The sequence below is a fragment of the Pseudophryne corroboree genome, chromosome 1 (assembly GCF_028390025.1).
Source record: "Pseudophryne corroboree isolate aPseCor3 chromosome 1, aPseCor3.hap2, whole genome shotgun sequence".
NCBI classification, from domain to species: Eukaryota; Metazoa; Chordata; class Amphibia; order Anura; family Myobatrachidae; genus Pseudophryne; species Pseudophryne corroboree.
In genome coordinates, this window is record NC_086444.1 from 665,965,151 (window position 1) to 665,992,587 (window position 27,437).

Here is a 27,437-nt window from a genome sequence, read left to right on the forward strand (position 1 = left end):
GATGTTACAGCCTGCTGCAGATGATGCATGTGAGGAAGCAGATAATCATCTCAACTGCCTTATATATACTGTGCACAGGTGGAGAGGCTGGGTCCTGTGCTGACCCTACCACACCCCGCACAGGCCATGCTCAGACCCCTCCGGCCAGCTGCTGGTGGCTACCGATGTCCTCTAACCCCAGACTGGGCAAGAACTGTGCAGAGAATGGTGAGCTTACAAGTGCCAGTACTGGTGAATATAGTGCACCATCATTATAGCCTGCCAATGAAATACATACATCATCTATATTTCAAAAAGGCTAGTGCTACACCCTCAGCATGACAGAGCATCAGCTCACAGCAGCAGGACTGCCAGAAACCCGGCAGCTCCTGTGTGAGTAGCTACCTTCCCTCCCTATAATCCGGCCCCGGTGTCCATTATTTGGACGGGCTTTTAACTAGTAGTACTATGAAAGTAAATAATGTGTTTTTCTTCCCCAGTCTTTTGGCAAATGATACAAAGTGGAGGTAACCCACATGGTGAAAATTGCGTAAATGACACCTGAAACAATGATGACTAGGACCCTAATTCATGATTTAACATTTACATTATGGGGGTGATTCAATTCATACGTGGAGCTTTATCTAGCGGGTTAAATGCCCCAGAGATATTCAATTAATTCCTGGGACAGCCACCTTTCCCAGCAATAATACCCAGGGTTAGCAGTGTTAAGCTGCAGTTCTTAAGCGCAATGCAACCGTCAGGTCAAGGCTAGCTCCGAAGCAGGAAGCTAAATCCATGGTTATAAACTGAATTGCCCCCTACAAACCTGGATTTTTATTAAAGGAACAAAAAAAAAAAACAAAAAAAAAAAAAAAGAGAATGTACTATGTACATATTTTCATTATATCTATAAAAGAACATTTCCTTACAGTAACCACACTATAAAATTATTTAAGATCTGTCCCATCTCCTCAATGCGCATGCAGTAGAAGTGATGGTGCAGCTGTCAGATTGGAGGAACTGCTTTTCGAAGGGGGAAAGTATGAGTGGCGGGACATGGGTACAGAATAGCAGAAAGGAGATGGGTTCCATATCCAATGGGTTGGTATCGGGACCTCGGCATTTGGTATGCCGGCAGTCATTATACCAACAGCAGCATCCCAATGCGCAGAAACCCCACACCTGTTCGGTAAGTATACAACACCTCCCCCCCTCCCCACTCTCCGAGCAGCTCAACCCCAACTCTCCCCGATGGTGCCTAACACTACCCCCCGCCTCCACGCAGCCTAAACCTAACCCCCCCCCCTCCCCCTCTCCACAGCCAAAACTAAGGGCTGTAACACACTGGCCGGTTTCTCCCGGATGGCAAAAAGCCGGACAAACTTTGTCCGGCTTTTTGCCATCCGGGAGAAACCGGCAGAGTCTGTCACACAGGACGGCTTTGAGCCGTGTGTGATGCTGTGCGCATGTGCAGCATCAGACACGGCTTGAGAAAAAACAGTTGTGTGTGAAAGCTCCCGTTCACACACACGGTTTACTGGCTGCAAAAACGGCCCGGCGCCGGCCCGGCAGCCGGATCTTCCAGTGGTGAGACCCGGCTGCAACCATTACGCTGCATGTGTCTTTACATCACGGCAGCGGTTTAAAGCCGGCCGGGTGTTTCGGCCCTAACTGTCCCCCTGCAGCCTGATCCAAACCCAGCATACTTAAAGATCGGGATTCCGGCACCAGCATTTCTAGATTCCAGCGTTGACATTCCGACTGCCGGCATCTTGAGCGACGGTATGGTGACCGTATCCCAAATCCAATATACTAATCTGAATACATGTAAACCAGTGTAAACGGCCACTAACACTGCATTTTTAGTTGTTCTGAAAAATGTTTTAAGTTTAAAGAGAATCCAATCTGCTGTTCTCTTATCACACAGATTCACCTGACGAAGTAAGGAGGTCTGGGTTTTATACAAAGTAAAGATATCTCCATAAAGAAATCTTTAATTCAGCAATCTTTATTTATATTTATATATATATATATATATATATATATATATATATATATATATATATATATATATATATATATATAAAAAAGACAATTTCATATGTATGAATGACCTTAATTTATATGTGGGGAAACTTTTTTAGGTTTGTTGCCTTTGGATTTCTTTGGTACGAATACCATAAAATCACAGAAATCTAAATGATAAATTATACAGCGTGTTGACCCAATGTCTGCAGAGAAATAGCCTTGAGATCTAATCCTCCACAGATACCAGATCAGCTTGCAAACTGACAGAATGACACGCAAGTTGCCTTCCTTTACGACTTTACATAAGCTTAGGTTCCTTTTTTTTTTACTAACATGTTGCATTTCTAGTAAACAATAACTCACTGCTCTCGCTTGCTATAACTTAAACAGGAAGGTCAGACGACCACATATACTGTTACGTGGATATTATATCATCATCATCATCACAAGGAACTTTACAAAAATCTCACATCAGGAATTTGCTTGGCCCTTGCAGTTTACGAAACAAAAAATAAAGTCTAGGCCATAAATGTGCTACTGTAGTGTCTGAGCACAGTCTTCAGGTACATGATAAATGCAATAATGCATGTATGTATGATGTATCACAAGTGTACAGTTTCAAATCATTATGGTTTGTGTCAAATGCAAACAACTAGTTTATCAAGTTTCACACATCTCCCAGTTGCATAAGTTTAATACTTGCTCAGATCTGACTGTGTCATACCAACGTAGTCAAATGAAAGAAAGAAAAATGGCAGAAATCAGCACAACACATACAAGTCATTATACTATATGTGCAGGGAAGCACCTCCCCCTAACTTACTCAGCAGGAGCATAAAGCCAGTCTCTATCAGGCGACAACATAACCTAATCACAGGAAGTTTCAATATTTCACTAACTAAAAAGAGTACATAAATATCAAGTTCCAAGTGAAAATCAGTGGTATCATGTGTTTCAGATTTTTCATTAAAATAGTAGCAAAAACCAACCTGCATGGTATAGTAAATGGGGTGTCATAATCCATAAGAGAGAGAGAGTAGCATTTTGTCATGTATAACCACTTTGGCTAACAACTGTGATACAGACTAGAACTAGTCTCAAGATTATAAACAAAAATACATAAACATCAAAGCAACCCTAACAGTCCCTTGTGAGTCAGCACCATTTCAACAATAATACTGTATTTGTATTGTGGCTTCTCAGCTTAAAACAAATAGCACGCATGTAAAACACCATACAAAGATTTACAAGAGGACAAACAAAAAGTTACGTTCCCTGCAAGAGTATGAATAATAACGTGTCTGCTGTTGTGTAATGCAATCTATAACATGTCAATAAATTAGAACGACATGTAATATATCAAACAAATACTATATATATATATATATATATATATATATATATATATATATATATATATATATATATAAATAAAATATAAGCTGACAGGAGCTACAACACAGAGGCATACTGCAACTATCCCTGTATTGTAGATCACTTTTTGTTTTCTTCCTTTATGAGGTATTGTATTGCCTGAGTACACTGGGCTAGGCCTATAGCAATCATCCGCGGCCACTGTGACGTCATCGCAGACCTGTCATTCTATCCACAGAGCACATAAATAGGAGACCAACAGAGATACAAATAAGTTACTGGTATTTCTCCACGCTCCATAGCATAACAACGCCTCAGGACACTTTCATTAAAGCCGAAAGAGCTGTGAAAGAGTTTTTAACAACCAACATCACACTAATTCCCACTACATGAGTGTACAAAACAAATGATTTGGCACTGCAACATAAAGCAACAGGGTCACACCCGCCAAACAGGTTTAGGAGGTGATGTCTGGGAGGGAACGGGAAACAAGCTAACTTTCACTAGCAATGTGCACACACACACATATTGTATATGATCTAGATACACGACGTGTACATGCAGTACATAGACCGTGTGTGTGCGGTGGCGGGGCACGGAAGAGGTGGGCAGCAGCGGCGGCCCCGGGCTGTGTGTGAGAGTGAAGTTCTGGAGTCAGCCACCCGTATACTGTATGTCACACGCCCGTCACTTTACGTGTGTGACAGTAAGAGCTGCGGGAAAGTTGCGGGCAGGGGGCCGGGGTAGCGCTATGTACTGCTACCTTCAGTAGTTGCGTGTCCGCGGCTCCCCGGGGCAGCGATGAGACGAGGCGGCGAGGTGCGGCCGCGGGAGTGGGTGCTGCGGGGCTCGGGCTGCCATGTAGGCCTCCTGCGTGAGGAGACAGGGAGAGAGAGAGGGGGAAGCGGCGGCAGCAGAGAGGAGGAAGCGGTGGGAGCTGCACGCAGCAGATAAACAAATTACCCTGACACAAAGGAGGGCTGTCATTTCCAGCAGCAGCACACCGCGGCGCGGATGAATGGGAGGGAGGGGACAACAACACCCAGCTCCCCTCAACAGGTTGGTTAGTGATGATCTCCCATAGAAACACGCCTGCTGCTTGGCTGTGGAAGGAGCAGCTGCTGGCTGGGCTGCCTCCTCCTGCTGCTGCTGCCCGGGCTGCGTGCGGCCGATTGTCTCATGGATCAATTATTGAAGAGAAACTCTTTCTCCTGTAAGCAGACACCCGGCGGTGTAACAAAGACCCGGGCCGCCCCTACCCTGCACCGCCGGCTCTACCCACACTGGCCGGGACAGCAGGGACAGAGCCGGCCTGAGATACACTATCCGGCAGAGTACGCACTGCTACAAACAACGGAACCATGCAGTAGAAGTAGTGGGGTGTAGCGACACACATGACCAATCTGACTTCTATTTTCCCACAATTATGAAGCCCAATGTGGCATTTTTTAGACAGGAAAGCTCTCTAAATGCCCCCATCGTCTTAGTAAATGGACGCCATACACAGTTGAGACTTGTCACTAAGTTGGGTCGCTAATATATTGGTCGCTTATTTGCATAATAGTAAGGGTACCAGAAAATATAGTTTTCACACTTTTAGGGTATTTACAGTGTATTATCAGAGCCGGCCCTAGGCATAGGCAAACTAGGCAATTGCCTAGGGCATAGGTTCTCAAACTCGGTCCTCAGGACCCCACACGGTGCATGTTTTGCAGGTCTCCTCACAAAATCACAAGTGAAATAATTAGCTCCACCTGTGGACCTTTTAAAATGTGTCAGTGAGTAATTAATACACCTGTGCACTTGCTGGGTTACCTGCAAAACATGCACTGTGTGGGGTCCTGAGGACCGAGTTTGAGAACCACTGGCCTAGGGCATCTGGTAAGCCTAGGGGCACCAGCAGCTTCTGCTGATTAAAATGATATGCGGCATGACTATATTCTGTGTGTAGCATTTCGTATGCAGATACAGCCACAGTCGCGCACAGTATATAGGCATGCTGCATATCATTTTAATCAGCAGAAGCTGCTTGTGTGTCCTAGCCACCTAGCAATGCAAATAAGATGCATTTTCACAAAAAATAGGCACCCGACATTAGCAGAGCTGCCAGTTGACTCACGCCAGGAACTATGTGTGTCATTATGTGTATAAGGGCATTAATAATGTGCAACATATGAGTAAGGGGCACTATGTGTGTCATTATGTGTATAATAAGAATTTACTTACCGATAATTCTATTTCTCGGAGTCCGTAGTGGATGCTGGGGTTCCTGAAAGGACCATGGGGAATAGCGGCTCCGCAGGAGACAGGGCACAAAAAGTAAAGCTTTCCGATCAGGTGGTGTGCACTGGCTCCTCCCCCTATGACCCTCCTCCAGACTCCAGTTAGGTACTGTGCCCGGACGAGCGTACACAATAAGGGAGGAATTTTGAATCCCGGGTAAGACTCATACCAGCCACACCAATCACACTGTACAACCTGTGATCTGAACCCAGTTAACAGTATGATAACAGCGGAGCCTCTGAAAAGATGGCTCACAACAACAATAACCCGATTTAGTTAGCAATAACTATGTACAAGTATTGCAGATAATCCGCACTTGGGATGGGCGCCCAGCATCCACTACGGACTCCGAGAAATAGAATTATCGGTAAGTAAATTCTTATTTTCTCTATCGTCCTTGTGGATGCTGGGGTTCCTGAAAGGACCATGGGGATTATACCAAAGCTCCCAAACGGGCGGGAGAGTGCGGATGACTCTGCAGCACCGAATGAGAGAACTCCAGGTCCTCTTTTGCCAGGGTATCAAATTTGTAGAATTTTACAAACGTGTTCTCCCCCGACCACGTAGCTGCTCGGCAAAGTTGTAATGCCGAGACCCCTCGGGCAGCCGCCCAAGATGAGCCCACCTTCCTTGTGGAATGGGCCTTAACAGATTTAGACTGTGGCAGGCCTGCCACAGAATGTGCAAGTTGAATTGTGCTACCAATCCCACGAGCAATCGACTGCTTAGAAGCAGAAGCACCCAGCATTGTTGGGTGCATACAGGATAAACAGCAAGTCAGATTTCCTGACTCCAGCCAACCTGGAAACTATATTTTCAGGGCCCTGATAACATCCAGCAACTTGGAGTCCTCCAAGTCCCTAGTAGCCGCAGGTACCACAATAAGCTGGTTCAGGTGAAACGCTGACACCACCTTAAGGAGAAACTGGGGACGAGTCCGCAGCTTTGCTCTGTCCGAATGGACAATCAGATATGGCTTTGTGAGATAAAGCCGCCAATTCTGACACTCGCCTGGCCGAGGCCAGGACCAACAGCATGGTCATTTTCCATGTGAGATATATCAAATCCACAGATTTGAGTTGTTTAAACCAATGTGATTTTTTAGGAATCCCAAAACTACGTTGAGATCGCCCAGTGCCACTGGAGACATCAAAGGGGCTGTATATGCAGTACTCCCTTAACAACTTCTGGACTTCAGGAACTGAAGCCAATTTCTTTCTGGAAGAAAATCAACAGGCCGAAATTTGAACCTTAATGGACCCAATTTGAGACCCATAGACACTCCTGTTTGCAGGAAATGTAGAAATTAACCTAGTTGAAATTCTTCCGTGGAGCCTTCCTGGACTCACACCCTGGCACATATTTTCACCTAAGTGGTGATAATGTTGTGCGGTCACCTCCTTCCTGGCTCTGACCAGGGTAGGGATGACCTCTTCCGGAATGCCTCCTTCCCTTAGGATCCGGCGTTCACCCGCCTTGGCGTCAACGCAGCTGCGGTAAGTCCCGGAACAGACACGGTTCTTGCCGAATCAAGACCCTTCTTAGTATCTCTTGAAGTTCCGGGAACCAAGTCCTTCTTGGCCAAACCGGAGCCACGAGTATAGTTCTTACTCCTCTCCTTCCTATCATTTTCAATACATTGGGTATGAAAAGCAGAGGATGGAACACATACACCGACTGGTACACCGACGGTGTTACCAGAGCGTCCCAGCTATTGCCTGAGTGTCTCTTGACCTGGCGCTTCAGGTGGGACGCCATCATAACCACCTTTGGTCTTTCCCAACGGTTTACAATCATGTGGAAACTTCCAGATTAAGTTTCCACTTTTCCGGGTGGAATTCATTTATGCTGAGAAAATCTTCCCAGTTGCCCACTCCCGGAATGAACACTGCTGACAGTGTTATCACATGATTTTCCGCCCAGCGAAGAATCCTTGTTGTCATTGCCCTCCTGCTTCTTGTGTCGCCCCGTCTGATAACGTGGGCGACCGCCATGATGATGTCCTACTGGATCAGCACCGGTTGACTTTGAAGCAGGAGTCTTCCTAGGCTCAGAGCATTGTAAATTGCCCTTAGCTCCAGTATATTCATGTGGAGAGAAGTCTCCAGACTTGACCACACTTCCTTGGAAATTTTTTCCTTGTGTGACTACTCCCCAGCCTCTCAGGCTGGTATCCGTGGTCCCCAGAACACAGTCCTGAATGCTGAGTGTGCTGCCCTCTAAAAGATGAGCACTCTGCAGCCCCCACAGAAGAGACACCCTTGTCCTTGGAGACAGGATTATCCGCTGATGCATCTGAAAATGCGATCCGGACCATTCGTCCAGCAAATCCCCTGAGATCTGCCGAATGGAATCGCTTCGTAAGAAGCCACCATTTTTCCCAGGACTCCTGTGCATTGATGCACTGATACTTGGCCTGGTTTTAGGAGGTTTCTGACTAGGTCGAATAACTCCTTGGCTTTTTCCTCCCGGAGGAACACCTTTTTCTGGACTATGCCCAGAATCATTCCTAGGAACAGCAGACGTATCGTCGGAAAACAGCTGCGATTCTTGGAATATTTAGAATCCAGTCGTGCTGTCGTAGAACTACTTTAGATAGTGCTCTTCCGACCTCCAACTGTTCTCTGGAACTTGCCCTTTTCAGGATATCGTCCAAGTAAGGGATAATTTAGATGCCTTTTTTCTTTGAAGAAACATCTTTTCGGCCATTACCTTGGTAAAAGGCCCGGGGTGCCGTGGATAATTCAAACGGCATCGTCTGAAACTGATATTGACAGTTCTGTACCACGAACCAGAGGTACCCTTGTTGAGAAGGGCAAATTTGGACATGGAGGTAATCCTTGATGTCCAGGGACACCATATAGTCCCCTTTTTTCCGGTTCGCTATCACTGCTCTGAGTGACTCCATCTCGATTTGAACCTTTTATGTAAGTGTTCAAAGATTTCAGTTTAGACTATGTCTCACCAAGCCGTCTGGCGTCAGTACCACAATATAGTGTGGAAAAATAATACCCTTTTCCTTGTTGTAGGAGGGGTACTTTGATTATCACCTGCTGGATATACAGCTTGTGAATTGTTTCCAATGCTGCCTCCCTGTCGGAGGGAGCCGTTGGTAAAGCAGACTTCAGAAACCTGCGAGGAGAAGATGTCTCGACTCTCCAATCTGTACCCCTGGGATAATACTTGTACTATCTAGGGGTCAACCTGCGAGTGATCCCACTGCGCGCTGAGACTCTTGAGACTACCCCCCCCCACCTTGAGTCCGCTTGCATGGCCCCAGCGTCATGCTGAGGACTTGGCAGACGCGGTGGAGGGCTTCTTTTCCTGGGAAGGGGCTGCCTGCTGCAGTCTACTTCCCTTACCTCTATGTCTGGGCAGATATGACTGGCCTTTTGCCTGCATGCCCTCATGGGAAAGGAAGGATTGAGGCTGAAAAGACGGTGTCTTTTTCAGCTGAGATGTAACTTGGGGTAAAAAGGTTGGATTTCCCAGCTGTTGCCGTGGTCCCCAGGTCCGATGGACCGACCCCAACTAACTCCTTCCCTTTATACGGCAATACTTCCATGTGCCGTATGGGATCTGTATCACCTGACCACTGTCGTGTCCATGACATCTTCTGGGTGATATGGACAACGTACTTATCTTGATGCCAGAGAGCAAATATCCCTCTGTGCATCTCACGTACATATATATAGAATGCATCCTATTAAATGCTCTATATGAATAAAATATTTTCAGTCAGGGAATCCGACCAAGCCAACCCAGCACTGCATCTCCAGGCTGATGGCGATCGCTGGTCGCAGTATAACCACCGTATGTGTGTATATACTTTTTAGGATATCTTTCCAGCTTCCTATCAGCTGGCTCCTTGAGGGCGGCCGTATCTGGAGACGGTAACGCCACTTGATAAGCGTGTGAGCGCCTTATCACCCTACGGGGTGTTTCCCAACGCGCCCTAATTTCTGTCGGGAAAGGGTATAACGCCAATATTTGCTATCGGGGTAACCCCACGCATCATCACACACTTCATTTTATTTTATCTGATTCAGGAAAAACTACAGGTAGTTTTTTCACTCCCACATAATACCCTTTTTTTTGTGGTACTTGTAGTATCAGAAATATGCAACACCTCCTTCATTGCCCTTAACGTGTGGCCCTAATGAGAAATACGTTTGTTTATTCACCGTCGACACTGGATTCAGTGTCCGTGTCTGTGTCTGTGTCGACCGACTGAGGTAAATGGGCGTTTTTAACGCCCCTGACGGTGTTTCTGAGACGCCTGGACCGGTACTAATAGTTTGTCGGCCGTCTCACGTCGTCAACCGACTTGCAGCGTGTTGACATTCTCACGTAATTCCCTAAATAAGCCATCCATTCCGGTGTCGACTCCCTAGAGAGTGACATCACCATTACAGGCAATTTCTCCGCCTCCTCACCAACATCGTCCTCATACATGTCGACACACACGTACCGACACACAGCACACACACCGGGAATGCTCTGACAGAGGACAGGACCCACACTAGCCCTTTGGGGAGACAGAGGGAGAGTTTGCCAGCACACACCAAAACGCTATAATTATATAGGGACAACCTTATATAAGTGTTTTCCCTTATAGCATCTTTATATATATCTCAATATCGCCAAAATCAGTGCCCCCCTCTCTGTTTTAACCCTGTTTCTGTAGTGCAGTGCAGGGGAGAGCCTGGGAGCCTTCTCTCCAGGCTTTCTGTGAGAGAAAATGGCGCTGTGTGCTGAGGAGATAGGCCCCGCCCCTTTTTCGGCGGCCTCGTCTCCCGCTATTTAGTGAATCTTGGCAGGGGTTAAATATCTCCATATAGCCTCTGGGGGCTATATGTGAGGTATTTTTTCGCCAAAAAAGGTTTTCATTTGCCTCCCAGGGCGCCCCCCTCCCAGCGCCCTGCACCCTCAGTGACTGCCGTGTGAAGTGTGCTGAGAGGAAAATGGCGCACAGCTGCAGTGCTGTGCGCTACCTTTAGAAGACTGCAGGAGTCTTCAGCCGCCGATTCTGGACCTCTTCTTACTTCAGCATCTGCAAGGGGGCCGGCGGCGCGGCTCCGGTGACCATCCAGGCTGTACCTGTGATCGTCCCTCTGGAGCTGATGTCCAGTAGCCAAGAAGCCAATCCATCCTGCACGCAGGTGAGTTCACTTCTTCTCCCCTAAGTCCCTCGTTGCAGTGATCCTGTTGCCAGCAGGACTCACTGTAAAATAAAAAACCTAAGCTAAACTTTTCTAAGCAGCTCTTTAGGAGAGCCACCTAGATTGCACCCTTCTCGGCCGGGCACAAAAATCTAACTGGAGTCTGGAGGAGGGTCATAGGGGGAGGAGCCAGTGCACACCACCTGATCGGAAAGCTTTACTTTTTGTGCCCTGTCTCCTGCGGAGCCGCTATTCCCCATGGTCCTTTCAGGAACCCCAGCATCCACAAGGACGATAGAGAAAAGGGCATTAATAATGTGCGGCATATGTGTAAGGGACATTACATGTATAAGGGCATTAATAAAGGTTGGCATAATGTGTTAAGCTGGCCATACATCAGGACGATATCTTTCCAACCAGCCAACTAGTTGGCTGGTTGGAAAGATAATCTGGCAGTGTGTGGGAGCAAACGATTATCAGCCGTTTGCTCCCACACGCTGAAAAACGGACAGAAACGGTCTGTCCAACTAGTTGGGAAAATCAAACCTGTTTGATTTTCCCAACCAATCGTTCAGGTGTAGGGGAAACTTTCCCCCCAACTGAACGATAAGTAGGCGGACACTGCCTGCTAGTGTCCGCCTACTGTGCCGGCAGCATGAAAAGCCCCCCCCCCCAATCACCTGTGACAGCGGGCTGTGCAGTGTGGGGTCTGAAAAGGGGGCGGAGCTACAGCGGCACAAGGGGGCGGAGCTACACAGGACCAGACAGCTTTGCAGTGACGGCCAGCCAGACTTGGTAAGTGGAGGGTGAGAGAGAAGTGAGTGTGTGTTTGTATATATGTGAAGTGTGTGTGTGTGTGTGTGTGTGTGTGTGTGTGTGTGTGTATGGTGGAGATGTGTGTGTGTGTGTGTGTGCAAGGTGGGGTGTGTGTCTGTATATATGTGTGAATTGTGTGTGTGTGTGAGGTATGTCTGTGTGTGCGCGCTTTATGGACGCCACTGCTAGGGGGGCCATTACATGCAAGGACGCTACTACTATAGGAGGGGCATTACGTATAAGGACGCTACTACTATAGGGGGGGGCATTACGTATAAGGACGCTATTGCTGGGGGGGGGCATTACATATAACGATACTACTGCTGGGGGGGCATTATGTATAAGGACGCTACTATTACTGGGGGGGCATTACCTATAACAATGCTACTACTACTGGGGGGCATTATGTATAAGAACGCTACTACTACATGGGGGCATTACATATAACGATGCTACTACTACTACTGGGGGGGCATTATGTATAAGAACGCTACTACTACAGGGGGGCATTACATATAACGATGCTACTACTACTGGGGGGGCATTATGTATAAGGAGGCTACTAATACTGGGGGGGGGCATTACATATAAGGACGCTACTACTGGGGGGGCATTATGTATAAGGACTCTTACTACTGGGGGGCATTATGTATAAGGACTCTTACTACTGGGGGGCATTATGTATAAGGACGGTGCTACTACTACTGGGAGGGCATTACATGTAAGGATGCTACTACTACTGGGGGGGCATTATGTATAAGGGCGGTACTACTACTGGGGGAACATTACGTATAAGGATGCTACTACTACAGGGGTGGCATTACGTATAAGGACGCTGGATCAGATGAGTATAATTATCTTTTATTTTCAGGTACCCGTGGATTCTACTTGGAGAAGAGGACCGACTGCTTTGTGTCAACATAGGTAAGTATGTGTGTGTCGACATGTGTGAAATAAAGTTTTACTGTCACGGTGTGTGTCTCCTGTTTTTATTTCGGTATTTTTTTTCCATTAGAACTGCAGGTACCAGCGGGCCCGTTTTTCTCCCGCATGCTGGTACTTGTGGTTCTCCAAGTACCAGCTTGCGGGGGAGGCTTGCTGGGACTTGTAGTACTACTGGAAAAAACAATATTCTTTAAATTTTCTCAAGGCTATCAGCCCCCCATCCGCAGCCTTTGGATGGGGGGGGACAGCTTCGGGCTTCACCCCTGGCCATTGGGTGGCTGGGGGGGGGACCCCTTGATTGAAGTGGTCCCCACTCCCCCAGGGTACCCCGGCCAGGGGTGACTAGTTGGATATTTAATGCCATGGCCGCAGGGCACTGTATAAAAGTGACCCCCGGCTGTGGCATTATCTGTCCAGCTAGTGGAGCCTGATGCTGGTGTAAAAAATATGGGGGACCCCTACTCTTTTTGTCCCCCGTATTTTTTGCACCAGGCGCAGAGCCCGGTGCTGGTTTTAAAAATACAGGGGATCCCCTGTCCGTTTTTCCCCCGGATTTTTAGAACCAGGACCGGCTCGAAGAGCCCGAGGCTGGTTATGCGTTGGAGGGGGGACCCCACGCAATTTTTTTTCGGGTTTTTCCCATTCCATTTAAAATATATATATATATATATATATATATATATAAAAAAAAATATATAAATAATACTTGTGCCTCCAAAAAAGAGGGCACCAGGCAAGCTGTACATTTTACTACATTGGGAGTGCCGAATATCTACATCTTTATATATATATATATATATATATTTGCCTTGGCAGCCCAACCATGCTGGTATCCATAGTTCAGTATAAAAATAAGTAAATCTATGGTGGTGAAAGAAAAGCCCAGTTTCACTGAAAAAAAGACACTTCTGCATGTTTTGAAATTAAAAAACAAAACAAAACTGAAGAACTGTAGGCAGGCACTGTCCGCCTACTTCGGTGACATCACAAGTTGGACAGAAGTTGGAAGGTTGGTTGGTCTGATGAAAAGTTGGTTAGATGTGTGGAGCACTGGTAAAAAGTTGGTGAGATGTGTGGGGCACTGTTTTAGTTGAACAGACAAGTTGGATGGTTGGAAGTTTGGAGTGTTGGAGAAAAGTTGGTCTGATGTATGGCTAGCATAAGGCGCATTATGTTTATAAGGACATTAATAATGTGTATCATATGTTTAAGGGGCATTACTGTATGGTATTATGTATATAAATGCATTACCAATGTGTGGCATTATGTGTATAAGGTGCTCTACTGTGTGGCAACAGCGTAACTTATAGAAAGGGCACTACTGTGTGGTCTAATGTGAATAAAGAGCAATATGGTGAGGTGTAATGTGAATAAGGAGCAATATGGTGTGGTGTAATGTGAATAAGGAGCAGTTCAGTATGATGTTATGTGAATTAGGGGCACCACTGTGAGGAGTAAGGTATATAAGGTAAAGGGGTACTACTGAGTGATGTAATGTGAATAAGGGACACTATCGCATGATAAATTGTGAATAAAGTTGCACTACTGTGAGGCATAATTTGAATTGGGGGTACTATTGTGTGGCCATACCCCTTGCCAGCAAAAACACATACCTTTTTGGGCTGTGCGCCGAATGTGCACACTGTTCTTATTTAAATTACAGGGGGTAGGAAAACAAAACAAAAAAAAGGACTGCTTTGGGTGGGGGGTGATGGTGCTGGGAAAGGGGTGCAGGGTCAGAGGCGGTACTAGCGGTGGTGCTAGGGGGCACCAGTCAAAATCTTGCCTAGGGCATCATATTGGTTAGGGCCGGCTCTGAGTGTATAGGGTTAAATGTAAGAGCAGTCGATATGGGGGGGGGCAGTATTAGCTCATGTGCGCTGCTTCTCCCCATGTATGACAGCCGCAGTGTGTGCCCAGTGACGGGTGCTGTACGCCCGACATCGGCACTGCTATCTTAAAGATAGCACGCCAATATGTGAGGGCAATGTAACTGACCGTTCCAATAGCTGCAGGTGTGGATGCCCTATCTCCGCAGCAGGGGCAGCGCTGGCATTGTGCCAGAATCTACTACACTTGCGCTGGTCTCTGGGAACATGGCACAAGGCCACGTTCCTCGTGACATCTCTATTGCGCATGCACAAATCAGCAGAAATTTTGAAAGTGATATTTCTGCTCTGTAGCAAGCGCCGGGCCAACGAAGAGGTGTGTATAATCAAACGGGTGCAGAATGTGTGATGCGTGTGCTACCTAGGACCCAGGGGCCCATATGCACCGCACACTTTGGACTCATTATATGCCAGTGCTCGGTCCTCAAGGCACACTAACAGGCCAGGTTTAAGTGATATACTTGATCACAGGTGACTAATGCCCTTATTTATCAATGAGTGATACATTTTACTGTGGAGTGATAAATTGCACCAGCTCATGTCATTTTTCAAACACAACCTGTGACACGGAAGTTAGGAGCCGATTGGCTGGTGTAATTTATCACTCACGGTGAAATTTAATCACTCATTGATAAATAAGGGCATAAATTAGTAGTTATTTTGATTTAACCTTCTGTGCTGAAGCCTGGATATCACTGAAGCCTGCACTGTTAGTGTGCCTTGAGGATAGAGGTTGGGAATGCCTGTTCTATTGAGTTGGCCCTGGTGATCAACTCATAATTTATACTTCTCAGATTATGGTAAATCAAAAACAAATTTCTCAGATTAGCCAAAATCACCCCAATTAACTCACATTAAGTCCATTTTCTTTAAGACCACCAATTTGAACATATGCACCACACTTTTTTTTACTGCTTGCAGAACAGTCTCACGATTAAGCTCTGATTTTCAGAACAAGCCATCTTAGAAAATAATGTATTCCAGTAAACGGTAACACAATTTATTTTTTTTGTAACAGGCATTAGGGGGAAAAAAAAAAAAAAGTATATCATAGGCCTCATTCATAGTCATTTATCTACAAATCCAGGCTGGAATCCAGCACTTGTTTGGAAAAGGGAAGGCTAGTCTGTTGTTTCACTTTAAATAATTCAGGTATCAACTTTCACCATTCCTGAAGCATGTAATCATACCTTATATGAATCATCTTGTGTCAATTTCTGCTATGAGCAGACGAACAGAAAGTTCTCTACCACTGACAGGTGACATTTTACCAAACCAATAACAACATTCCAGTCGTCTATATACACAAAACCTAGTTTTCGTGTGCTGTTAGGCTTAAAACATTAAATATATACTGTTGGGCCTAGACTAATCTTAAGTGCTTTTCCATCCTCGTAGTATTAATGCTACATTACCTTATGTAAATGTAGTCACTTTATCATTACACAATGCGCCATTAAATAAATAAATAGGAACAAAAAAATTGGATTTGAAATTACCTACCAGTAAATCCTTTTCTCGTAGTCCGTAGAGGAACTGGGGTCCATTTAGTACCATGGGTATAGATGGGTCCACTAGGAGCCATGGGCACTTTAAGAATTTGATAATGTGGACTGGCTCCTCCCTCTGCCCCTCCTACCAGACTCAGTCTAGTAAAACTGTGCCCGAGGAGACGGACATACTTCAAGAGAAGGATAAAGAAGTATAGTGGTGAGATTAAAAAACAACACACACACACACACACACACACACACACACGAAAAAAGCCAAGCTAACTAAACTTGAAACAGGAACAGCAATGGCTGAACCAACATTACTTAACCAAGTAACAGTACAGGAAGAAAGAAGCACCGGGCGGGCGCCCAGTATCCTCTACGGACTACGAGAAAAGGATTTACCGGTAGGTAATTAAAATCCTATTTTCTCTTACGTCCTAGAGGATACTGGGGTCCATTTAGTACCATGGGGATGTACCAAAGCTCCCAAACCGGGTGGAAGAGTGCTGAGGTTCCTGCAGAACTGACTGACCAAACTGAAGGTCCTCAGAGGCCAAAGTATCAAACTTGTAGAACTTTGCAAACGTGTTTGAACCTGACCAAGTAGCTGCTCAGCAGAGCTGTAAAGCCGAGACACCCTGGGCAGCCACCCAGGAAGAACCTACAGACCTAGTAGACTGGGCCTGTACAGATTTTGGACATGGCAAACTTGCCTTGGAATAAGCATGCTGGATAGTAAGTATGATCCAGCGTGCAATAGTCTGCTTTGAATCAGGACACCCAATCTTATTGGTATCATAAAGAACAAACAGCGAGTCAGTCTTTCTGTGACGAGCTGTTCTTTTCACATACACCTTCAAAGCCCTCACAACATCCAAAGACTTTGAAGTAGCAGAAGTAGTCGGTGACAATTGGGACCACAGTAGGTTGGTTGATGTGAAATGTAGACAGCACCTTAGGAAGAAATTGCTGACGAGTTCTGAGTTCAGCTCTGTCCTCATGGAAAATGAAATAGTGACTTTGGCGAGACTGAGCCCACAGCTCCGACACGTCTTGCTGAAGCTAAGGCCAACAGTGTGACGGTCTTCCATGTAAGAAATTTTACATTCACCTCCTGTAACGGCTCAAACCAGTCCGACTGGAGAAAATGCAGCACCACATCAAGATCCCAAGGTGCCGTGGAAGGCACAAAGGGAGGTTGGATCCGCAGAACACCTTTCAAGAACGTCTGGACCTCAGGGAGAGAAGTCAATTGTTTCTGAAAGAAAATGAAAACTGGACTTTTATGGAGCTCAGACATAGGCCCACATCCACTCCTGCTTGTAGAAAAAGAAGGAAACATCCTAGATGGAATTCCACCGCAGTAAATATTCTGCTCTCACACCAAGAGACATATTTCTTCCAAATACGATGGTAATGCTTAGCCGATACCCCCTTCCTGGCTTGGATCATAGTCGGGGTAACCTTGTTAGGGATCCCTCTCCTGGCTAGAATCAGCCGTTCAACTTCCATGCAGTCAACCGTAGCCATGGTAAGTCCTGACAGACGAACGGGCCCTGTTGCAGAAGATCCTTGCAAAGCGGTAGAGGCCACAGATCTTCGAGGAGCATCTCCAGAAGGTCTGCGTACCAGGCTGTTCTTGGCCAGTCCGAAGCAATTAGAATTGCTTGAACCTTTTCCCTTTTTATTCTCTTTAGAATTCTTGGTATCAGAGGAAGTGGAGGAAACACATACACCATCTGATAGACACATGAAATCGTCAGGGCGTCTACCGCCACCACCAGTGGGTCTCTCGGCCTGGAACAATACCGCCTGAGCTTCTTGTTGAGACGAGAGGCCATCATGTCGATCTATGTATATCCCCATCAACTTGTAAAGCACCTGAACACTTCCGGATGAAGTCCCCACTCCCCCGGGTGCAGGTCGTGTCTGCTGAGGAAGTCTGCTTCCCAGTTGTCTACTCCCGGAATGAAGACCGCTGACAACGCCACAGCGTTTCTCTCTGCCCAGAGGAGAATTCTTGACACCTCTGACATCGCTGCTCTGCTTTTCGTTCCGCCCTGTCGGTTTATGTACGTCACCGCCGTCACATTGTCCAACTGGACCTGAATGGCCCGATCTTGAAGAAGATGTGAGGCCTGCAGAAGGGCATTGTATTTGGCCCTGAGCTCCAGAATGTCGATTGGAAGGACGACTTCCTGACTTGACCATCTTCCTTGAAACTATACCCCCCGAGTGATTGCTCCCCAACCTCTGAGGCTTTTGTCTGTGGATAGCAGAATCCAGTTTTAAATGCCGAACCTCTGACCCTTGACGAGGTGAGAAGTCTGTAGCCACCACAGAAGGGAGATCCTGGCTTTTGGCGAAAGACGGATCCTCTGGTGCATGTGAAGATGCGATCCGGACAATTTGTCCAACATATCGAGCTGGAAGGGTCTTGCGTGAAACCTTTCCATATTGAAGAGCTTCGTTAGAGACCACCATTTTCCCCAGAAGGCGAATGCATAGATGCACCGAAATCCGGGTTGGCTTCAGGACATCCCGAACCATCGACTGGATTACTAATGCCTTTTCCAACAGAAGGAACACCTTCTGCGACTCCATATCCAGTATCTTTCCCAGGAAGGGAAGCCTCTGTGTTGGCTCTAGGTGAGATTTTGGAAGATTCAGAATCCACCCATGATCCTGGAGAAGTTTGGTTAAGAGAGCAATGCTATCCAGCAATCTTTCCCTGGACGGTGCTTTTATCAGGAGATTGTCCAGGTACGGAATTATGTTCACTCCCTGTTTGCAGAGTAGAAACATCATCTCTGCCATTACCTTGTTGAACACCCTCGGTGCCGTGGAGAGACCAAAGGGCAGGGCCTAGAACTGGTAGCGACAGTCCTGCAGTGCAAACCGTAGATAAGCCTGATGAGGCGGCCAGATCGGAATGTGAAGGTATGCATCCTTGGTATCCAGAGACACTAGGAATTCCCCCTCCTCCAGAACGGAGATCACCGCTCTCAAAGAGTCCATCTTGAATTTGAACATTCGTAAGTACGGGTTCAACGACTTGAGGTTCAAAATTGGTCTCACCGAACCGGCCGGTTTTGGTACTACAAACAAGTTGGAATAGTAACCCTTTGTTTAGCTGATGAGGTGGAACTGGAACAATGACGTGAGTCTGTACTAGTTTTTGGATGGCATGTTGTAAAAGTTATACTTGCCTCTTGTGAAACTGGCAAGCCTGATTTGAAGAATCTGTGAGGTGGGAGCTCTTGGAACTCCAGTCTGTAGCCCTGGGAAATAATATTTATGACCCAGGGATCCTGGCACGAATTTGACCAGATTCGAGTGCAGAATTGTAGGCGAGCTCCCACCTGACAGCCTTCCAGGCATTGCGGTCCACCGTCATGCTGCAATCTTTGATGAAGCAGAGCCTGAGCTCTGTTCCTGAGCACCTGCTGTTGCTGGTTTGCATGGTTTACCTCTTGCACTGCTGGAGGATGTAGAAGCACCTCTGGATTTTCCCTTGAACTTGGCCGTCCGAAAGGACTGTAATTTAGAAGCTGAATTAGTCTTCTTGGTTGGGGGGGGCTGCAGAAGGAAAATACATAGACTTAACCCGCAGTAGCTGTGGAGATCCATTTGTCTAATTCATCTCCGAACAAGGCCTCTCCTGTGAATGGTAGGCCTTCCACGTCTTTCCTGTAATCCGCGTCAGCAGTCCACTGGCGTATCCACAAGCCTCTGCGTGGTAACACTGCCATAGCGATGGTGCGTGCGTTAAGCAAGCCTATTTCCTTTATGGCTTCCACCATTAAGTTTGCAGAGTCCTGTATACGCTGAGGAGTAAGGCAACATCCCCCCTAGATAAGGAATGTAACCCCTCAATTAGGTTACCTGACCATTTTGCAATGGCTTTAGTAATCCACGCACATACAATAGTGGGTCTTTGGGCCACCCCAGCAGCGGTGCACAATGATTTCAGTGTAATCTCAATTTTACGATCAGCCGTGTGTTTCAGGGAGGCTGCACCAGGAACAGGCAATACAATTTTACGTGACAGCCTAGAGACTGATGCGTCCACTATTGGTAGATTTTCCCATTTTTTCCAATCCTCCAGAGGAAAAGGAAAAGATGAGAGCAACCTTTTAGGGATCTGAAACTTCTTATCAGGATTAACCCATTAACAGGGTATTCAATTCCTTTGACACAGGAAAAGTGACAGAGGACTTCTTTTTTACATTAAAATAAGATTCCTCACACTCCTCTGTCACCTTATCAGGAATATGCAGAACATCTCAGATAGCCTCAATAAGAGCCTCTATTTCCCTGTGACAGAGCTGCACCCCCCCCCCCCCTCTGAGTCCACCTCCCCATCCTCCATGTCTGACCTGTCAGAGTCATAATGCATGGGCCAGAGATAGTTTTTCCAGACAAATGGGATGGGATTGAGACGCTGTCTTGGGGACAGTCTCTGTTCATAAACTCATCTACAGTCTGTTTTAAGTATTGCGTCTCTTTCTCATTGCGGGACAATTTTGTAGGAGTCGAGATCATTCCCTTAAGAGAATTAACCCATGCCGGTTCAGCCCCGCTAGTCTGTGAACCCTGAGTACCCAGTAGTGAGCCCCCTGGTGAAGAGGAACACTCAGCGGTACAAGACACACACTCTGCCTGATATAATGTAATGTGACAGCTCTCACACACACACACACACACAGGAAAGGTTAAGCACAATTAACCCACAAAGAGCTCTTCAGGGAGACACAGTGATGTTTGGAGCCAGCCCCCACTATGCCCTTATCGCTAATGCCAAGCTTAGCTGAGTCGCAGACTAAGTACCCTGATAGGGGACTTAGTACACTAGTAATCGCTCCCCCCCCTGCTATGACCCCCTGGTACTGCTGAGGTAATTTGGAGTCACACTGGAGGAGCTGCGGGTCCCTGTCCTGTCAGCGTCTGTGTCCACTGCAGAGGGAAAATGGCGCTGGTGAGCTGCTGGATCCTCTCATAGTGAAGCCCCGCCCCTTCAATGGCACGCGGTCTTCCCGCTTTTTTTATATTGGCTGAGGAATCTAGTGCTTAAAATGGAGAAAACAGTTTTAAGGCTGTTGTGCCAGTATGGGTACTGTGTACGGGGACGCAGTTGTGTACTGTGTCCAGAGACGCATTCCGCTCCATTTAGGAGCTGTGCATCTCCGAACCCTCATGCCGCCATAATGGCCAGCGCCCCGCTAGCCAGGACGCTAGCTCAGTACCCACCACTCTTCATTCTTTTGGCTCTGTTAGAGGTGGCAGCGTGCTGCGGGACTGTACGCTCGCCGTGATGGGCTTGCGAATAGGTCCCTCAGGAGCTCAGTGTCCTGTCAGCGGAGAACGGTCCCATTAACCCTTCAAGAGGTTGGGCCATCCCTCCCCCCCTAAGTCCCACGAAGCAGGCAGGCTGATGCCATCCAGCCCTGCCTGAAAATAACAGAGAAAATAAAAGTAGAAAACTCTTCAGGAGCTTCCTTCAGCGTGACCGGCTCCTCCGGGCACATTTTCTAAACGGAGTCTGGCAGGAGGGGCATAGAGGGAGAAGCCAGTCCACACTATCAAATTCTTAAAGTGCCCATGGCTCCTAGTGGACCCATCTATACCCATGGTACTAAATGGACCCCAGTATCCTCTAGGACTTAAGAGAAAACCCAGTAATTCCTAAGCTTTTTTTTTAGTTTGCACACTAAGCACTAATGGGAGGCAAATCAAGTTGCCGGCTGCTGGGATCCCGGTGCTCAGGATACAGATGCCGGAATCCCGACACCCAGTGAAATACCAGTGGAAGAAATCCCGTCTACCGCCTGGAATCCCCACACCACCACCCGAGGGGGATTATAACCCTGTGGCGATGAGCATCGCTCATTGGCGGCAGCATACACACTGGCCAATATAGTAAACAAGGTCGCTCAGGAAGGGCAACATGAGCGGCTTGGTTTACTATTATCGCCTACGGTGTATGCACCTTAAGAAACTGTCAGAGGCAGGACTCAGCTTTAAATAATTCAATAGATTAAATTTAGAACACAACTACAAATAAGGCACAAAAACAAACAAGAAATAACACATTAGCTCCAGTATCTCCTGGAGGGGGGAAAGTATGCCACACAACCTTCCACATTTCTATACAAGGAAAACATGAGAAAGCGCTAAGCTGGGTACACAAGAGAATGATATATCACCCACATCGCTCAGTTGCTCCCTAGGTGGTGCTATTATCTTAAACCTGTGTCAGCTGCCCTTCAGTAATTTATCAGCCAGTGTCAGGTGACTAGTGTACCTTTTAAAAGCCATGGAGTTCATGGCAGGTACACCTTAAACCAAATGGGCATATTTGCAGTTATATTATGCGATACAGTTGCCAGGTTTTAATTTTTATGATTTTGTGATAGTGTAGGACCTGCATGAAGGTGGGGTACCTTGGCGAGTGGTTTGCAGGCTTCCGTGCATTGGCCAATTCACTAACTAAACCCCCATCATTTATTCATTGATGTTGTGAGGACAAGTGAGCTTATTTTGGCGAGTGCTGAACTATATATATATATATATATATATATATATACATACATACATACATACATACATACACACACACATACACATACACAACATACATATACATACTTTTCCCAATCCTGGGATAATTGAGCAACAGTGAAGAAAGTGTCCAATATCTCATATGATTCTCAATTCCCGTCAGTACAGCCTGGCTGGTATATTTGGTCAACACTTCAAATAGGGAGCACAAAAAAAGCAATAATCATGCTTGTTAAGGCAAATATATCCAATGAAAATATGAAAGGATATACTAAAAACAGTTAGTAGTATTAGTTTGGTAATACTACAGAAACTCAGAACATTGGTGTTAGGAGTCAGAGTATGAAGAAAGCATCCTCTAGATGAAACAATTAAGTCAGTAGTACTGCACAGCTGGGAACTGAATAATCAGCATGCAGAAAACAAAGTCAGTAAGCATACATATACCGGCTATCCTGCGTATTGGTAGCAAACCTCCTCCTGGCCACTGGTGCTATTTATCCATTAGATGTTGGCCATATCCAGAGGTAGATGACAATGTCCAATTGCTGCAGGTGAATTTGTATAAGTGAAACTCCTGGGATATCTCCTTTGAGTAGGCAATCCCGCTGGCTACAAAGGTTCAACTTTACCACTGTGTATGACCAGTAAGACTGGTCTGATGGATAAGCTGACTATGTAAAAACAGCATGGCCGCTGTGTGTAGCCGTGTGGTGCTGGCTTCCGTGAGTGCGCTGGCTCCGTATATGCACTGGTTCCAGTGTGTGGCGAGGGTTAGTACGGCTGCCGGCTCCGTAGCCGTTTGTCTAATGACGCGTTTCCCTGCCTTCGTAGAGTCAGCAGCTTCCTCAGATCACTGTGTCCCAGTGTCCCTCATCTACATACAGATAAACACAGGGAGCACACAGTTGGCAACAAGGGCGCTCCCAGGTCCTGGGGTTCTGAGCTGTAGGAAATAGGGTGCCAGCAGCGGACAGCTCTCAGTGAGCAGCACTCAGTCTGTGAAGAACCTCTTATAGGTAGGTGCAGCATTTGGGGGGGGGGCATATGGGATTGCAGGAAGCAGCAGCTGGTGAGTATGAGGGGCAAGGAGCGAAGTGCAGGGCACAGATTTTATGGGATGTGTATGTGAATAGGGGGAACAAGGGAGCACACAGTTTAAGATGTCGAGGGGGAGCACTCATTAATTAAAAAACCCTGCCTCCCCCTATTCACCCTCTGCCTCCATATTCCATCCCCATCATCCTCTGCCATCCCCATTACCTCCCCGTCACCCCAATACCTTACACACACCCTCTGCCTCTCCTTAGTCACCACTGACCTCCCTGTACCATCCATCCTGTCACCCTCTGCCATCCACTGCCTCCCAGTATCCCACTGCCTCCCCCCGTCGCTCAAAGCCTTCACAGCAGGTGTAAACTTAAACACATGCAGTGCAGGGACTCATCCCTGCATTTGTTAAGAAGTGGAATGATCGCGTTAGAGGTCACTTCACTTCTGTGTTGTGCCTCCACAATGCTACGGTGCACGTGCGGTCTGCTGGCCACACGTCAGCCATTCACCAGTAACTCGCTTGGGTCTTGTAATAACTTATTGTCTGACGGGGTCCTAGAGCAAAATAGCTTGAGAACCCCTGTACTAGAGCATATAAAGTGGAACAGTGCTGTATCCAGTGGGTCGTTCCATTCACCACAGTCCAAAACATACTGCCAAGTTGTTTATTAAAATAAATTCTAATGTGTGTTTGTACATATAAAGAATAGGTCTGTGGAACGCTGAATAGATTGGGAACACTTTATATACAGTTGAAGACCCTATGCAGCAGTAGGTGATATCAGTAAGAATGTAAATTAACAAGGTGTATGTCAAAAGTAGATAGATCGTCCCGCAGAAAAGGAGGTGTCACTGCTGAGAGACTGCATTTATCCATGGCATGTACCAACAAAGTTACTGCAATCATTGGATAGTGCTCTGGTGAGTTCTGCGGTCAGGCTAGGAGGTTATGCAGAGCTACAGACAAACCACATAACTTACAGCCTTTATCCATTTACTCATTTCTTATCTGTTAACGGATAAAGTGCAGTGTTAAAGGATAATTATTCCACATTCATTTCACAAGCAAATATAGCTATGTGTATGTGTCTGTATAGTGACATGATCTTAAAAAACTACAAGCCAAAATGGCATAATAAGCTATGCTTTTAGGGTGAAATGCCCTTCTCTGTTTCAACCCAATATAAAAACGAAAAAAAGTTTACTACAAACAAGTGAATTTGTCTTGTATTCAATTTCTGTTCTAAGTAAAAATTCTAATTTTAGATTTAGCTCAACTGTATTTCCTGTTTTTTATCTTTATTTACATAGCACCTACAAATTACGTAGTTCTTTGCAGAGATTTTATTAACCAGAGCAGTCCTTGTCTCATTGAAGGTTACAATCTAAATACTTTTATGCACGAACACATCCATTTTGTCAGAAACCAGTTAAACTTCAGTATGTTTTTGGCATACCTAACTACTCTCCTGGGAATAGCCACGAGGCTCCCAAAATTGTGTGGGCAAGTCCTCCAGATTCAGCCGCAACCATCACACAGCCGCCCACTTCCTGAGTGGAGTGGGCAGACGATAACGGGGATTGAGCAGATTCGCATCCTCTTAGCCCCCCTCTTCCCCCCAATACAATTCCGCAAATTTCAGCATTTTAAAGGGGAGCCATGGTAACAATGATGTGATCATGCAGCCACACCGCACCTCCACCATGTGATGCACCAACCCCTATGCCAGGCCACACACACCCCCATAATGCCCCCAAGCTGTGCCGACCTGGCAGCCAAAAAGTCGGCAACTAAGATTTTTGGTCTATATTCTATTAGCATTAGAATTATTATATGCTAGTAGTAAATGTATCCTGTAGATAATGAGACTAATTGAATAAAACAGCATAGGAGCAGACGCCTTTTACTCATGGAGGATAATACCCCTTTCAGACCGCCAGCTTTTAACACTGGTTATTGCACATGAGCGTGCATAACCCGTGTTGCTATGCGGTGTGAAAGGGGCCAGTTGAAATAATCCGAGATGCCGCTGTCGGTATAGAGACAGCCAGCATCCCGTCTGCCGGGATATCATATGTATCCCACACACAGTTATAAGACATTCATAGCTGTGTATGAGCTTCTACCTCAAAATAATATTCAATCATTTCTCTATCGTCCTAGTGGATGCTGGGGTTCCTGAAAGGACCATGGGGAATAGCGGCTCCGCAGGAGACAGGGCACAAAAAGTAAAGCTTTAGGATCAGGTGGTGTGCACTGGCTCCTCCCCCTATGACCCTCCTCCAAGCCTCAGTTAGATTTTTGTGCCCGGCCGAGAAGGGTGCAATCTAGGTGGCTCTCCTAAAGAGCTGCTTAGAAAAGTTTAGCTTAGGTTTTTTATTTTACAGTGAGTCCTGCTGGCAACAGGATCACTGCAACGAGGGACTTAGGGGAGAAGAAGTGAACTCACCTGCGTGCAGGATGGATTGGCTTCTTTGGCTACTGGACATTAGCTCCAGAGGGACGATCACAGGTACAGCCTGGATGGTCACCGGAGCCTCGCCGCCGGCCCCCTTGCAGATGCTGAAACGAGAAGAGGTCCAGAATCGGCGGCAGAAGACTCCTCAGTCTTCTTAAGGTAGCGCACAGCACTGCAGCTGTGCGCCATTGCTCTCAGCACACTTCACACGGCAGTCACTGAGGGTGCAGGGCGCTGGGAGGGGGGCGCCCTGGGAGGCAATGTAAACCTATTTTTTGGCAAAAAATACCTCACATATAGCCTCCGGGGGCTATATGGAGATATTTAACCCCTGCCAGAATCCGTTGAAGAGCGGGAGACGAGCCCGCCGAAAAAGGGGCGGGGCCTATCTCCTCAGCACACAGCGCCATTTTCCCTCACAGAAAGGCTGGAGGGAAGGCTCCCAGGCTCTCCCCTGCACTGCACTACAGAAACAGGGTTAAAACAGAGAGGGGGGGCACTAATTTGGCGTTAGAAATATATAAAAAGATGCTATAAGGGAAAACACTTATATAAGGTTGTCCCTATATAATTATAGCGTTTTTTGGTGTGTGCTGGCAAACTCTCCCTCTGTCTCTCCAAAGGGCTAGTGGGTCCTGTCCTCTATCAGAGCATTCCCTGTGTGTGTGCTGTGTGTCGGTACGTGTGTGTAGACATGTATGAGGACGATGTTGGTGAGGAGGCGGAGCAATTGCCTGTAATGGTGATGTCACTCTCTAGGGAGTCGACACCGGAATGGATGGCTTATTTAGGGAATTACGTGATAATGTCAACACGCTGCAAGGTCGGTTGACGACATGAGACGGCCGACAAACAATTAGTACCGGTCCAGACGTCTCAAAAACACCGTCAGGGGTTTTAAAACGCCCGTTTACCTTAGTCGGTCGACACAGACACAGACACGGACACTGAATCCAGTGTCGACGGTGAATAAACAAACGTATTCCTTATTAGGGCCACACGTTAAGGCAATGAAGGAGGTGTTACATATTTCTGATACTACAAGTACCACAAAAGAGGGTATTATGTGGGATGTGAAAAAACTACCTGTAGTTTTTCCTAAATCAGATAAATTAAATGAAGTGTGTGATGATGCGTGGGTTCCCCCCCGATAGAAAATTATTGGCGGTATACCCTTTCCCGCCAGAAGTTAGGGCGCGTTGGGAAACACCCCTTAGGGTGGATAAGGCGCTCACACGCTTATCAAAACAAGTGGCGGTACCGTCTATAGATAGGGCCGTCCTCAAGGAGCCAGCTGACAGGAGGCTGGAAAATATCATATAAAAGTATATACACACATACTGGTGTTATACTGCGACCAGCGATCGCCTCAGCCTGGATGTGCAGAGC

General features: G+C 46.6%; 1 protein-coding gene across 12 annotated transcripts in view; it reads right to left on the reverse strand.

The window, feature by feature from the left end:
- The window catches only part of PTBP3 (polypyrimidine tract binding protein 3), a 415,749-nt gene that overhangs the window by 276,674 nt on the left and 111,638 nt on the right, over positions 1 to 27,437 (reverse strand). Inside the window, exon 1 of one of the 12 annotated variants that reach the window (XM_063914712.1) lies at positions 4,348 to 4,556. The exons of 8 other annotated variants lie outside the window; for them this stretch is intronic. Coding sequence is in view for 1 of the 4 variants with exons in the window: in XM_063914706.1 (XP_063770776.1) it covers positions 4,348 to 4,371 (24 nt within the window). In the remaining 3 variants the exon portion in view is untranslated. 3 more of the 12 variants (XM_063914706.1, XM_063914713.1, XM_063914708.1) reach the window with 3 other exon arrangements.